The sequence below is a fragment of the Lytechinus variegatus genome, chromosome 16 (assembly GCF_018143015.1).
Source record: "Lytechinus variegatus isolate NC3 chromosome 16, Lvar_3.0, whole genome shotgun sequence".
NCBI lineage: Eukaryota > Metazoa > Echinodermata > Echinoidea > Temnopleuroida > Toxopneustidae > Lytechinus > Lytechinus variegatus.
Window position 1 is genome coordinate 8,111,444 of NC_054755.1, and position 16,395 is coordinate 8,127,838.

The window sequence follows — 16,395 nt, forward strand, 5'->3', positions numbered from 1 at the left end:
TAATACCCGACAGAGGAGATAAAAGAACACGGTCTGTATTCAGGCTAAATCAACTGTATAACATATCATGGCATCTTCTCTTTGACTGTAAAAAAAATAATAATCCCATAATATTATGATTATAACAGTTTCTGAACACATACGTTTATTGAAAAAGAAAATGGAGGCTGAAAAATGAAGTAAAAAAGTTACGTTTATAGAGCATTTAAATCAGGTTGGGAGTCAAAGAATCATGCATGATCGGTTAAATTCATAATCATGAGATCCGGCAAATTGAAAGAGAAAAATATGAAAAAAGTATATATAAATGTCTTTTTTTTCAGCCTCAACAGCCTGTGGTGAGATTTATAGAGAAAGAAGACTTAATGAGCCAAATCAACGATCCGCCGGCCGGAGGAGGTGTCCAGATGAAGCCTTGAAACTCAAGCCTAGTAAAGGGGGTACCAATTACATTAATGATTTTCTTCCTAAAAGAGACCAATGTTGTTCCAGTTGTTTGAAATGGCATGCATAAAGGAACTGAAAATTGTTACTGACACAAAAATTGAAGGTTGTTGGAAACAGGGAAAAAAAACCTTAAAAGGGGGTTAATCTACGAAAAAACAAAGTTGAAGGATGAAATAATGAAGAAAAAATGGTATGTTTAAGGGTCAAGTCCACCCCAGAAAAAAAGTTTATTTGAAGAAAAAGAGAAAAATCAAAGAAGCATAACATTGACAATTTCATCAAAAATTAATGATTGGATGTAAAACATATACATATATAATAAGAAAATTATGATTTTTCGCCTTTGTATAACTCAGTGATTTGCAAATGAGAGAGTCGATTATAAGCCTCACTCAATATTTCTTTGGTGATATTGTTTGAATTAAAAAATATCTAATATTTTCAGATTGGACAATAAGGACCCTCTTGATAGGCCTACTTATAGACCACAAAATGATAATTAGACATGTTCAGGGAGGAATAAAACTTTGTTTCGCATGCACAACGAGGAGAAAATTAGAATATTTCATATATTCCATGCATACGTGGATGACATCAGCCCGGGGTTATCAAGTACCCTCATTTGCATATACCGACCAGTATGTGAATATTAGGTAAAATTAAGCAAAAAATGATTTTGATGAAAATTTCTTTGTTAGGCTTTTTATTCAAACGATCTTTGGGGGTTGGACTTGTCCTTTAAGGATTTTCAAGCTCAAACTGATTTCCCCAATACCCCATGCTTAAGGATTTTTCACACAAAAAATAACCTCTTTATAACCATGATTAGAGCAAGTCTGAATAAGCCCAAATCGCACCTAATCGATCGATCGGGGCCTTCGGGGGTCTTTCAGCAGCTATAGTGTGATATGAGTTGATCGAAAGCTAATGACTGTCATGATGAAGAGAATCGTTGAAATTCTTGATGGGCATTATATAGTCATTCATTTATAGCCTATACTTTTCTCTAAAGACATTTTAGTTATTTGGGTAAATAGAGTTTTATGTCTCCGACTTCTAATTTTCATACTTTCTCCCTTCTTCCTTCCTTTCTCTCAGCCCGTTCTCTCCCCTTTTCTCCTCGCATCATTATTTTTTCTCATCTTCGGTACATATAGCTTGCCCATCCCCTCGGTTTTGGGGGGGTCATATACCGGTAACCCTAAATTTTTTTAAAGAATCAATCCTCTAATAAGCGCGGACAATAATTCACCTTTTTTATGTGTGTGGCACACACACAACACAGTCCCTCAATGAAAAATCCTCTTTTTTTTCAAAACTCCCCAAAATAAAAAAATTAATATGTGAACGGTCGATGTTGAACCAAAGATACCGGTGACGTGATCGTGCGTGAACAAGCTCACATTTTGCACAGCGCCATCTCGGTCGAACATTCCCAACGAAATTGAGACGACGATGAAGAGTTAGCGAACACGCGGGTGTCTTGAAAAAAAGAAGGAAAATAATGATGGGATTTATCGCTTCAATTCAACCTCCACAGTCGACAGTGAGGTGGCAGAAGGATGACACCATTGCTTTTGTGGAAAAACAAGACTTGTCTAAGGGGACATTATACATAGCTGAGAGGTAATAAGCCTTGCGCATGTCTGCATGATCAGAGACCCTACCATGAGACGGAACTCTAGCCGTCATGATCGGGGAGTGTCGGCCTGGACCCGGTACAAATTGCGCTGGGCCTTTTATTCCTGATCCTGCTGCAGCTGCAGCAAGCGCCGCGCCCGACATGCATGCATGACAACGTTAGACCAAAAGCTTCAGTCTCTGTATTTTGGTTGTTCCGCTGAACTGCGTTGGCTCACTGACCAATACATAGACTGAAGAGGTTGGAGGTCCGTACATACAGACAACGTATTATTAGCAGTATTGTTCAGTAGAGGCGCACGGCCAATATTATTGGAGACTGTCTCCCATGGCATGACTCATGAGAAAGATTATCTCCAATATCAGAGACTTTTATAAAGAATTTGGGTATCCAATTTTAGACTCTTAGAGACAGTCTCCAGTTTGGGAGACCAATTTTCTTTGTTTACATTTGCTTAAAAAGGATTACCTTGGCGGCAGATAAAAATGTGATAAGCAGATTCCTCATGAAGTATTACCCCTTTTCACCGTCTACTTTAAAAATTCACCGTCTACTTTTGTTTTTTTTAAGGATTTTTGTTGTCATCCACACACAAAACAAATGGGCTTCTGACCTCAGTTGGACAAAAGTTTGGGTGGAAAAAATCATACTTTTGTTGGTGTTGTTTCTTAAGTTCTTTTGCAAAGCAAGTCTCCAATATGGGAGATTGTCTCCCTTATTGGAGAGTCTCCCATATTGGCCGTGCGCCTCTACTGTTGTTAGAATTAGATCTGAACATTCGGCGGAAACCCGATTTTCGCATCTTTTTTAAAATTATGAATAGGCCTAGGCCTAATTAAAATGTTACATTATGAAAAAAGGATTACATCAAATTTACGAAAAAACATATAAAATAAAAAAATATTGGACCTTGGACCGCAGTTACTGCTAATTCCTTTTAAAAGATGATAAAAACAGTCACCTTCGATCCTTTTGTTGGCAACGTAGCCTGGAGGCGTGTGGGGAGTGAAAGGACTCATATACTGTATGTATGGTCTAAGCCTGAGTCGAATCGATTTTAAAATCGGTGTTCGATCGATGTCATCGAACACCGGTGCAGATTTTGCAAAATCGGTGCATCGAAAAAAAAAAATACGTCGGCCGGCCGATTCGTTTGGTTTACACAATCAATCATCAAAATATCAGTAATGTCCAACTTTACTACTACTTACTTGATTTCTATTGCCCCCAAAATGAAACCGAATGAGTAATTATGATGCTATTCACCATTAATTTGAAGTTTATTTCGATCATAGTTCGAGTCTTACTCGTCTGCTCGTGCCAAGATAATTTATGCACGATGAATTCATGAATGGAAGTCATGGCCATCGATCGTGCATGCGCAGTACTGTTCTTTAATCAAACCAGAAAATGGCCGGAAATTGACGCGATCAACGTAAAATAAATCTTGCTTTCATGAACAATATTAAAATCATGACCATAGAACATTATTTAATCGTAATATTTAACAATAATTTGCATATGATAATCATTAATATGAATTTAGAGCTTGATGTGAAACGTTTGTATTTCGTTTCAATTTTCAATGGCGGACATCTCATGACGATCGACTTGACTTCTTGAGTCGAGCTAGTGCACTTGTCTAAAAAAAAATAATCATCACGTCAGGATTGATTCTCGAACATTGTCTACATGCAAAAACTGTGTTCAAGTTCGTAATATCACCATATATTAACATTTTACATGACAAAACAGAGAAAATTGCGTTTGATATTTTTTCCCATCAATTTTGGGCTCTGATTTCATGAATGGGAAAATATGTCATACGTCATCAAACACGCATGCGCATTGTGCTTATTTTCTCGGAGCTTGGTGGAGGAGACGTCCAGAGATGGAATAACAATAGAAATAATCCCAGTATTATTTCTTCCATATGAACATAACATACTTTGCTGACATCGTCAATATTCTTAGTATGACCATAAAATCTTGTTAAATCGTAATAATTTAGATGAATTTAGGGCTCGATTCGAAACATTCGTATTTATTTTGATCGCATGCTCAATTGCGTCTAAAAAACTGGATTGTCATTATCAGGATTAATTCTCGAACATCGTCATAACTCATATTCCACAATCTTTCCTCACAATCGTTATATCAGCATTGAATAGCAATTCAAATGACCATCCAGAGAAAATTACGTATTTATTCCCATAAATTTATTTGGAGCTCATTTTGGATCCAACTACACAATCTCAGGCAAGTTATAGCGCACTCCGTTGATTGCAATTGTTTGCTGGCGCTGACGTCAAGCACGCCTGTCGTTTCGGGAGAGTGAGTGTACGGCGCTGCGGACGGGGCTGGTGAATGGACTGCGAATGCTAGTCGACCAAAAATCATTCGGATCGACTCTGCGTGATTCATGTCTTTATTATTGTTTCATTTTAAACTTATATGCTGTCATCTGCAAATATCATTGTTGAAGATATTTTGGGAAGAATTCTGCTTTGGTCCCCGGCCTTTTTTGTGTGTTTTGTGATCATGGAAAATACAAACGAACTTTGCTCTGTCATCTGCTTGTGCAACGCTCACCCGGCCAACGCCAGCGCATATCGTCAGTGCGTATAGTGCAGTGCAATATAAAGCGCATCGCATCGAACGCAAAAACAAGACTAAATTTTCCCCGCCTTCAATATTCGATGCATCGATGTTCGATCGAATTAGAGCTGTCGAACACCGGTTTTCAAAATAATCGATATGACTCAGGCTTAGTATGGTCACTCCCCACTAACGCCTGGGACCCTTATCTATATTTCCCCACATACGGGTACACAACCAGAAACTTTCGCCCCCGAGAATTCTACTTTCCCTCTAAAAGATCTAGCCCTAAAACATGTACATGGGGTCCAACTTCATTTCCAACATTTCTGCGATATTGATTTCATTTTTAAAGAAGAATTCATTAGCGAAAGAATTCATTAGCGAAAGCGAAACAGCATGCAGCATTTCTACTAAACCTTTTGACTTTTTGGACACATGTCTACCGCACATATCTGGTGCCATTGCCTACCCTAATCTAGTCTAGATCTACATGTATCTGTATTCTAGCTTTAATATCAAGGGCCAGGCCAAGGCCGGGGTGGTTGTCTCCGAGCTCACTGATTGTCTCATGCAGTCTAAAGTTAGACAAATCCATTTGATTTTTTAATATGACCACCCTGAAAAAGTATTCAAATACTGATGTACCTTATTCATTATTCTTATGTGTATAGGACATTCTTTAATTGCTGAAGTTTAATTAAGTGTTCTTCAATTGTATTTTTTATTGGAATTAAAGAAAGAAATCTAAGGCTACAGCTACGCTACCAGAACTTGGGAGTCATGGACTTGAATTTTTTTTCTGGGCCCTGTCTTACAAAGAGTTACGATGGAAATCAGTGCCATAATTTTTTCTACAGGATATTTGCTAAATGTCCTTTGTAAACAAAGGAGAACACACCAAATTGTCAAGAAATCAATGTATTCATGGATGTACATTCATATCTAGAAAATCTTTTGAACAAAGATGCATTTTATATGTTGAATTTGCTGGCTTTCCATAGTTGCGATTGATCGGATCAATCGCAACTCTTTGTAAGATGGGCCCCTAATCTAACGTTAGGCGTGCACAGCTACATGTAGCTGCAGTGTTGTGTACTGTACAAGTAATATGGGTCTGGATTCAGTCCAAGTTTTCTTTCTGAGCTTATAGAGCCCCAATGGTAGCCTATCTGTTCTACCATGCAAATCTTAAAAGATCCCTAAATGTGGATCCTTAACCAGAGCTTCAGATGGGCTGTAGTTTGATATGAATGAAGATGGTGGTGTATTACTTCATCAAAACAATTATTAAGAACGGGTTTATTCCATCACAATACTAACTAGCAAGAATTTCATCAGTCTTAATAATAGTCAAGGTTTGTCACAAACTCTATTCTGATTTTTTCTTACTGCAGCCATGTATCGTGGATTAACCCAAGTGGACAAGGCTTCAACGTTCCTTACCGCGCCATCACGGTCCATGCTATATCGAGAGACCTATCATCATTCCCACACGAGTGCCTCTACCTCATGATCGACTCCGATGTCATGACCGAGCTCAGAGACGTCCCGGGCCAGGGAGGAGATGCTCCTCAAGATGATAACAGCGATGACGGCTTCCAGGAGGACGAGGGGAATGAAGTCCGAGAGATTAGACTCGTTCCTCAGGATAAAACAGTGTGTAAGTTCAATTCCATTCAAGTCAATTCAAGGTTTATTAAAAACATGAGTCGAAGCCAAGGTCTAGCGTCCTTTGGCAAGGCGTTAATCCACACTTTGCCACTCTCGACCCAGGTGCTAAATGGGTACCCGGTAGGATGCTAAAGATATTGTATGTTTGATTTTGCCAGCGCTATAATGTGGCTGCAATGAATGCAAGGAATGCTCCCCAGGGAGTGGAAATTGTGCACTTTTCTTGCTTGATTGAAATGAATCCAATGACCGGGGTAATAATATGCTGTAACGCGCTATGGGCCATTATGGGAAAAGCGCTTTATAAAAATTGGCTATTATTATTATTATTAATGGCTGAATTGGTCATGTATACAAAGTAAAAACAATTAAAAGTTGATATTAGGAGATGGAACCTTTTCCAGAGTGGATGTTTTCACTTGGCGAAGCACGGAGGATTAAGAACAGAGTGTAGAGGGTATTGTCAAATGCCTGCCAAGTGACAAAGAACGGTCAAGAAGTATGTGTTGAAAGTTGGTAAACCAAAACAGTAGTTTAATCCTTGATTCAGAGCTGACCAAAAAAATGCAAATCTATGTATCATTTTCCAACATCAAGGATTAAACTGCTATTCACCAACTTTTGGCAAAGGCATTTGACAATACATTTACTGTTATCTTGTCTTGAATCCTTTGTTTTTCGTTGAGCAAAAACTCGCTACTTTCAATCTTGGTAACTTAACCTTCTTGTGGAAACATCCACGCCAACGCAATATTCCAATTTAATTGAAGGACTTGTTACGTACAGAAATCCTTGAGTTAAATATGGAGGCAGGAAACTCTAGAAATTGTATTCTTATGAAATATGGAGGGTTTACCAGATCACACCCAATGGCTGATTGATAGACCCGGTGCCAATACACCTCTTTGTCTTTTATACACACACACCAGTAAGTGACGTGTGGAGACAGACAAACCAGGGAAAAATTACATGGGGGCTCTGGTCAATTTCGCCCCAAAACCATGCTCAAAAGAGCCCTATAAAATCCTTATTTACTACTGTGTTAAAACTGGTCCTATATTGCAGATATCAAGCAGTAGGTTGTGGAAAGTAGCTTTCAAAAATACAAATTAATTGTTTGCTTGAACAAAACTTCCTGTAGGTCAATCAGCCCTGCAAACTACAAGGATGTTCAGATGTAGAGGCACTAAACAAACCATAGGGCTTAAAGATTTATTTTTACCCCCTCTCCCCCCCCCCCCCCCCCATTTGTTGAGTTTTTGCAACCCTCTAATTTTGATCCTCTATTACTTTGATTCAATAAGTTCTTGTAAATGTATGTTGGGTATTTGAGGTTTTGTGGTATTGGTAACACTTTGTACTCTATTGTGGGCATTTGTTGGTTTTGAAAAGTAAAATGAACAGGATGTACATCAATATACATGTACTAATTAACTGCACAATGTCTTCCGACTCTTTCATAAAATATGACCTTGAATTAATCCCTTAATCCATCCTTTGTCACCTTAATGCCTTGGTGAGTGTTTGAATAGACTGCGAGCTTTCATTGACACTCTCTTTTCATTAGTACTGTCCTGTGGAACTTAATATTATATGATAAAGTGTGCTTGGAGTATTGATCAACTGCCATTGGTATTGAGCTCTCAGGGAATATCTTCATTTTAGGAGCAGTCATCGCTTTTTTCCCCTCCTTTTATGCTACATGTATGTCATCTATATTTGATACGAGCACAAAGGGAAGTACTAGTACAAGAAAAATATATCCAAGTAAAAAGTTAATTGTTTTGGGAGGACATACATGTAGTATAGGGCTACTGGTATGGATAACAATCACAGGTAAAAAATGAGACAAGAAAGTAACGTGCCTAAAACAACTTTTCCCCCATTAAAAAAGGGGGAAAAAGAAAAAGATTAGTTTTGGGGATTTATTTCCAATTTGTCTAATGCCAATTCATCCATTTGCCAACTTTTCTACTATCAGTTGGTCTACCTGTACCATCAGTTCATCCACTGTCTATCCACATAGTCTAATTGTCATTTTGTCCAATCACCATTTCGTGTAACAACCAGTCGGTCCAGTAGCCATTTAGTCCATATACCATTTGGTCTAATTGTGCCCAATGAATGAAAATAAAATGGATATTAGACCAACTGGTTATGAGACAAAATGGTCATAGACGAAATGGTGATTAGACAAAGTGATAATTTGACCAAATGGTTGTCAGGCGAAATGTTGATGGATGGAATGGCATTTGATTAGACTAAATGGAAGTAGGCCATTTGGTTAGTGAACGAGTTGGCAGTAGACGAATTTGCAATTCACTGTTTCGGCTATATGAGGCAGTGGTGAATTATGCAATGACCAATGCAATACATCTGGAAACTATTAGGTGGTTAGGAGTGAAGTGTTCTGGCATGTTCTTCTGAGTAACCTAAATAGAGGCTTATCCCAGGCGAGATGAATGGGTGCTCAGTGGGGTTATGAAATGCTTCAGGTGCTAGAAACTGCAGCTGGCAATAAAATCAGAGTAATCATAAAAGTTGTGTAATCTGAATAAATTATTTTCTAGATCAGACAGTGTCTGTGATTGTTGCTTTCTGTTTTCTTCTCTATACAGTACAGAGCATGTTTGATGCCATGTCAGAATGCCAGGCTTTACATCCAGACCCAGATGATGATGGAGATGATGCAAATGCTTTTGTCCAATGCGGTGAGTAAAGCATGTGATAAGTTACAGTAAATCCTCTAAAAAGTGCATTCCAATTCATAACTGAATTACTATAACCATGTAAGTGTGTACATGTATGTGTGCCCTTAAACAGTTTTGATTTGACCAACACAAAATAAAACATATTTTTTTAAGGGAAAGTCAAGATATTTGACCTTCATTTTGTTATTAGGCACTTACATGTATGTGCACTGTTTTCTTATGAAAAAGCATATAATGAGCTAAAAATTGGAATATATATATATATATACTCTTAATAGCTTCTTAGTTTTCAGTCCCCTGCAAACATTATTTTCCTTCTCCAGACTATAATATATTTTACAGTCTGTCATAGGTTATAAAACTCTTCATGTATCTGTCTTGTTTTATCAATTTGAATTGCACACGTTTTATTCAACTTTTGGCTGCCATACTTGTACCCGTTTCTCTTAAGCCAATTTTGACTTGAATTTAATTTTTCATGTTCACTATCAATTCTTCTCCAGATGACGAAGAAGAGGAGGAAGGAGAGGAGGAGGAGGAGGGGGAGGATCCTGCTATGGGGGTAGAGTTGATCATCGCTAATCCTGCCGACGGCGATGCCATGGACACCGGCCAGTTCGACGATGCGGATATGGATCCGGAGCATTGACGAACAGTTTCATTCATTCCAGCTGACGCTAAAGCTGACATTGAAGGCTTGTTTACATTACATGTCGATGTGAATTTATTGAAATGACTGCATTATTTCATGTTGGGCAATGTACTTACATTGTGTATCATCATGGAGCTATTGAAACACCTATACAGGCAAACATGGATCTGCTAGAGTTGGACTTCTTTGTTTTGTTTTGTTTGGCAAATTCCTGCATACTAAGTCCTTGCTTGTTTGCCATTTAAGTCTAAAGGCCACTGCACATCTTACGACCCGACTGGTCGGCGACTGGCTTGCGACTGAGTGAGGGGAGATGTGACGTGATAGCTCCCGTCAGCTTGAGCGTCGCAGACCAGTCAGAGACAAGTTGCAATGAAAATCGTAAGAATTTGACATGTCGAATCCTTATGACTGGTTCGCAAGCTCAATCCAACTTCCAGCCAATCAGACAGCAGAGTTGCACGACGCGTATATAATAAACAACGCGGATACGCAGTAGTAAGCGCACTTTCTCAGTTGCTATGGCAAAAAAAATAAAAAGCGCATGGGCGAGTCGCAGATCGGATCGCAAGGTGTGCGGTTTCGAGGCTTATGACTACCTTGCGATTCATCTCCCCTCACTTAGTCGCAAGCCAGTCGCAAACCAGTCGGGCCGTAAGGTGTGTGGTGGCCTTTAGGAGAATCGTTGTGTGAGGGGGGGGGTTGACCCCACTTCCTGTCAAAGTTTTACAACTGTGAAGTTAAGATTGGACATTTTTTTTTCAATTCTTGTGCATTTTTTGGTACCAAGGTCGAGTCAATCAAACTAAGAGTCATGGGGTCAAAGCTCATTTTGTTATCGTATGTTGGCATGAAAAGAAATATTTTACAGGAATTTTTGTACCCAAGTGGAAAATTACGATTTATATTACTTGCACCAAGCAATATAAATTTCTGATCCTATGCCATTAATCCTATTTTCTCATTTAAAATTCATCAAAACCAAATTTTAGAATTTCAGTCATAAAAACATTAAAGTACATAAGCATAAAAAACAATATATGAAAGAATGAATTTAAGTTGACATCTTTTCACAAAAAGTAATGTTGGAAGTGATTTCCAATTTTCCACCAATCTTTTGCAAAGTATTTTGCTTAAAAAATCCTAATTGGAAGGAAATAACAAACACAAAATCCATGCAACTCATTTGCCTAATTCTAATATTAACAATTTTTGCCAAAGAAAGAAAAAAAACCCTGCATACTGGCACCCTTTACTGGCGTGGTACTGGGGAAGGAGAAAACAATCATTGTGTGAATTTTTACCTTTTCCTGTATGATTGAGATTATGGTATGTGTAGTTGCACTGCAAAAGATTCCTCTTCATGTGCCCTCAATCCCTTCAATTTTAGATGTTACATAAAAGGCAGATAAATATTCAGGGGGGTGTTTTCTCAAAGATTTAAGTGTGACTTAAATCACACTTAAATGCCGTCGCGTATCTGAAATACAACACGCAGTCTAATTGATCAGTATGCAGTAGTGCGCGTCCTCTTTGCATGATCTGACCAATGCGGTTATACCTTTTATAACGCACGCAACTAGGCATTTAAAGTGATTGGTTAACATTGGTTTGACTTTTAAAAAATATGAGCTAGAAGGTCACACTTGTCACCTGTGTCTATGATATGTTACAAAAATGAAGCCCAGAAAAAATTGCGTTCGAAAATGATTATTTAGTGCTTCAAAAATTGAAATATAAAGTGACCGGAAACACCATCTTCATTTCATCCCATACACTTATGTGTACTATTTAGGTGTCTATGGACGCCTATTTACAAAATCGGGGTTTGCCTTGTAGTTTTAGCTTTTCATTCTCAATAATGGTTGTTTTCAGGGTTTATTAGTTCTAATACATGCACTTGTACACATGTTTCATCTTGGTTTGAGAATTTTTTAAATCGGCTGCTCACAAAGTTAAACAATACCTTTAAGTGCGACTCTTCAGTCATACTTAAATCTTTGTGAAACACCCCCAGGCCAATATCATGGGAGTTGAAAGGACTGCAGAATATAAATGCATCTTGGTATGCTGACAAAAGTGTAAAAAAAAAGTACTTGGTCATGGGTATCACTACCAAAATGACTTGTCAATTTGTAATTGGATCATTTGTACATGTTTTTCCAATATCAACAATCTTCAAGAAATGCCTAACCCTTGTATACATTTTGTACATTAATTGTACAGTTTGGGAATCTACTTTGTACTTGAAACTTGAAATTGACTTCTTTTGTTGAATACACTGAAATTCTTTATTCTTTATACATGTGGTATATTGTTGAGGGTTATGATCATTTATTTCGACTTTGATATTTATTTCATGTATAAAGTAAAAAGACATGAAATCATTTGTTAAACAAAATCTTGTAGATAATTCAGCAACTGGATTTCTCTTTGAAAGAGAATAGTACAGTACCTGTACAAATGATGTAACTTTTGGTATAAATATATCTTTGAAAAATATCTGGGGTTTTTTTGTTCTTTTTGTATATCATCTGATGGTAGTTAAGAGAATTAGGGGAGAGAATGAGAGGGAGAGATAAGTCAGGTACATTCAGCAGCAGGGTGTAGAAACAGAAAGAAGAGAGGGAGGCATTTGACATATGATCATGTGGGTGTTTCATAAAGCTGTTTGTAAGTTAAGAGCGACTTTAAGAACGACTGGTGATCATTTCTTTTGGTAAATGGTATTCACCATTAAATGTTCATTGGTGATACTTAGCCCGTAAGAAAGGATCACCAGTCGTTCTTAAAGTCACTCTTAACTTGTGAACAGCTTTATGAAACAGCCCCAAGGGCAGTACAAGGGTTTTTGATAGGAGCAATATAACCCATTTTTCCCCTCAACTGAATTACAATGGTGTTAGTTATATATCTCTCTTTATGGTCAATCTTCTTTTTCAACCCTTCTTTCTCATTTTCTTCTTTCTTCTAGGGGTGGGGGTCTCTAGTGCTCCTGACTAGAGACAGATGGAGTTGGACAGATTGATGTGAGATTGGAGAGAATAGTGAGGTGGTGGACAGTGCGAAGGAAAGAGAAAATCTGCTAAAAGTAGAACTCTTGACAAAAGTGAAGGATGGTAGTCTGCAGGCACAGACCATTGATTCCGCAATTCTCATCTGCATAATGCAGGGTCTGAATTAGTGAGACTAGATTCACTATGTACTGTGGCTGGTCCATAGAGATACATGCATTAGTGTATATCTCTATGGGCTGGTCTTATTTGACACCAGTCTATGGAGTCTAGTCTTTACTCTAGACCTGTTATTGGTTGAAGTATCAAATATAAGTCTGTGCTTACAGACCAAAAGGGTGGGGAGGAGAGAGGAAGATGGAGAATAGGGAATGAAAGGAAATGTGCTCATGGGTTGCTTAGAGGACAAGTCCACCCCAATAAAAAGTTGGTTTGAATAAAAGGAGAAAAATCCAACAAACAACACTGAAAATTTCATCAACATCGGCTGTAAAATAAGAAAGTTATGGCATTTAAAATTTTGCTTCATTTCACAGAACAGTTATATTCACATCCTGATCGGTATGCAAATGAGGAGACTGATGACATCATCCACCCACTATTTCTTTTGTATTTCATTATATTAAATATGAAAAATTCTAATTTTCTCCTGATCATGTGGAACAAACTTTTATTCCTCCCTGAACATGTGCAATTAACATTATTTTAACAGTTTGTGGTTGAATCAAGTTGGTCCAAATGGTCAAATCGGTAAAAATTAAAATATTGTATAAATCAAACAAAAACAAAAGAAATAGATTGAGTGACATCATCGACTCTCTCATTTGCAAATCAACGAGTTCTGCATATAACTGATTTTGTGAAAAATAAGCAAAACTTAAAAATATCATAGCTTTCTTATTCTACATCTGATTTTGATGAAATTGTCAGTGTTATGTTTGTTTTTATTTTTCTTTATCCATTCAAATCAACAATTTTCTGGGGTGGACTTGACCTTTAAAGCAGCTAACATGTAAGAAATCATGGAGGAAGCATTGCTCGCATTAAATTAATAAAAAGGATAGTAATTCCACCTATTTCTTCACCAGGACACTCAACAAAATGCAAAGAAAAAAAACGTTTCAGTTTTTATAACCATGCATTTATCATCATGTTTTTTTTTCTCAAACTACATCCTGTAAATACATCAACATTTTTTTTTCTTTTCATCGTTTTTTTTCTTTTCTCGTCCATTTGAAAATATTGTATAATAGTAACAATGGTTATACTCTTCAATAAAAACCTATCTAGATGTACATAGCTAACATTGTGCAAGATGGAATCACATATAAACATCATGAAATCTACTACTTGAATAACTTGAACCCTGCCCATCGCTCATACATGATGTGTACATATTGTCAAAAACACAAAGTAATGAAGGAGTTTTTGAAGACCAAAGCTTCCATTCAAGCATCAATGCATTCTTTTCATCATCATCGTTTCATCAAATTTCAATGCGATTTGAAGTTTTTTATAACCATGCATTTATCATCACTCCCTAATAATTCTGTTTATAAACTATTCATGTAGTATGTGCACTTTTCATCCTAATCATGTATCGAATCTTGACCCTCTTAAAAGGGGGGGGGATATTCAAAGAGTACATGTAAGTGTGATCAAAGTTACGCTTAACCACAGAGGTGTAGTGTCTAATGCATGACCTTATGACTACTTTTAGCAGGCATTCCTTGAACATGATCTAACCAATCCGGTGATAGGTTATAAACCTATATAGCACACACCTGGAAATTAAAAGTGACTTAGTCACACTTAGATGTTTGTGAAACATCCCCCAGGAAGGTCGAGATTGACATCAATATCATCATCACATCCTTGTTTTCAGAGATGCCAAGTTCAAAGATGCGTGAGATTTTCTGTGAATCTGAGTGAGATCACAGACATTGTGTACAATGTATATGGGGATAGGCTGTGATAGCTGCGTGAGACAGAGATTTGAGGGGATGAACAAGAGTCCAAAATGCTTGAGTCTCACTCATAATGCGTGAGACTTGGTAGCTCTGTGTTTTCTTGACAGCTTACAACATCATGTACGAGCGGGCAATATCAACTCTGTTAACATCACACAACCTTACTTTAAACAGCATACAAATCACGACCTCTAGACGGTTCAACCTTTTAAGACATCCCACTTGAGGGGAATAAAAACGAAAGAAAGATTCCTCTAAAATGAACTGACGGAAGAGGATTATGCTCACTTTGAAGTCATCTCCTTCTCAAACTTCGGATCAGCTCAAAGCCAAATGCAGGTCTCTGATCGTTCATATTATTTGCATAAATTTGATGGTGAGAAATTACTAGTACAGCATATTTGAAATAAATAGAAGTATAATAACATCACATATCTACTACCAATGAGGCATATTCCAACAGTCAAAAAAATGATCCATCACGAGTAAAAATATTCATCCAATAGCAGACATGACCCATCACCAGATACCACGGTGACCTTTGACCCGGCCGCAATGCAACAACCAACCATCGCTTGCATTATCAGTAAGCAGAGTGTAAAATTTTCATAGAAAAACAGTTAGTGAGAAACATGGAATACATAAATATATCAAACACACAGTTATATATTAACTAACACAGGTAAAGAAATAAGGCAACTCTTTGTTATCAAGTATACCAATATAAAGAAAAATCATACTAAAATGTAATAAAAACAGAAACAGAATACATGCTTATTTATTACCTAAAATGAACTAAAACACATATGTACAAGGGCAAGACATAGTAATTGACAGGCATGTAAACCTAAACTTAATATTCAGAGATCCTTATATGTTACATTGTATCTCACGCCGAATGACAATAAAATAAGCCTGCTCGTAGCTTTTAATTTCAACGATTGTTTTTCCCCCTTCTTGTACTTGTATACATATATGTATGCCTTGTTTGTGCAAAATAGGTAGAACGCAAGTGGCTTTCCATAGCTGAGATAGATTGGATCGATCACAATTCTTTGTAAGACATGATCCGATGTTAGTGTTGAGCAAAGGATATCCTATAAAACGCCCAATTGCAAAAGAATGAATCACAACTCGCCTATAAAGCACCAATAGATAATATATCACTGCAATACATGTACATTAAGGATAGGAATATCCTTGATAGGTCTACATACTGAACAGAAGCGCATTACATGGTTTGGAATGTTTAGGTAGGGGTATGAATTCACAAGAAATATAAATAAAATGGAAAATGATGGGTTTCCACTGATTTATGAAATTGATCGATGTGGGGAAGAGAGGGTTTCAGTGGTTGAAGAAGTTTGACGCTAAGAAGACTCCTCACGTGACGTTTAGTCTAAATTTAGCCTAATTCCACTTTGCTTATAGCCTGCCACACACTTCATGGTCTGATTTTTTTTTAACAAATCATATTTTGCAGTGAAAAGGAAAGTTCTTAGCAGTAAATGATTAGAAGTCCTAAATAACAAATCAAATTTCTATTTTACTATTATTCCTATACAAAGGGCTTGAAATACACTGGGATTTTTTTTATAATCGGATCCCAATGGATAGGGTACTGTACACCAGGCTTTATTTTGATTCTGTCAAATCTCATAAAAAATAATCCAGTGCTTCTCAACCT

General features: G+C 37.2%; 1 protein-coding gene across 1 annotated transcript; it reads left to right on the forward strand.

Moving 5' to 3' along the window:
* Window positions 1–1,883: 1,883 nt before the first annotated feature.
* On the forward strand, window positions 1,884–11,115 carry LOC121429904 (methylosome subunit pICln-like). Its single transcript, XM_041627165.1, has 4 exons — window positions 1,884–2,073; window positions 6,085–6,350; window positions 8,980–9,072; window positions 9,576–11,115. Exons 1-4 carry the CDS (start codon window positions 1,952–1,954, stop codon window positions 9,719–9,721), a joined length of 627 nt encoding a protein of 208 aa, XP_041483099.1. The 5' UTR covers window positions 1,884–1,951; the 3' UTR covers window positions 9,722–11,115.
* The last annotated feature ends 5,280 nt before the right edge of the window (window positions 11,116–16,395 follow it).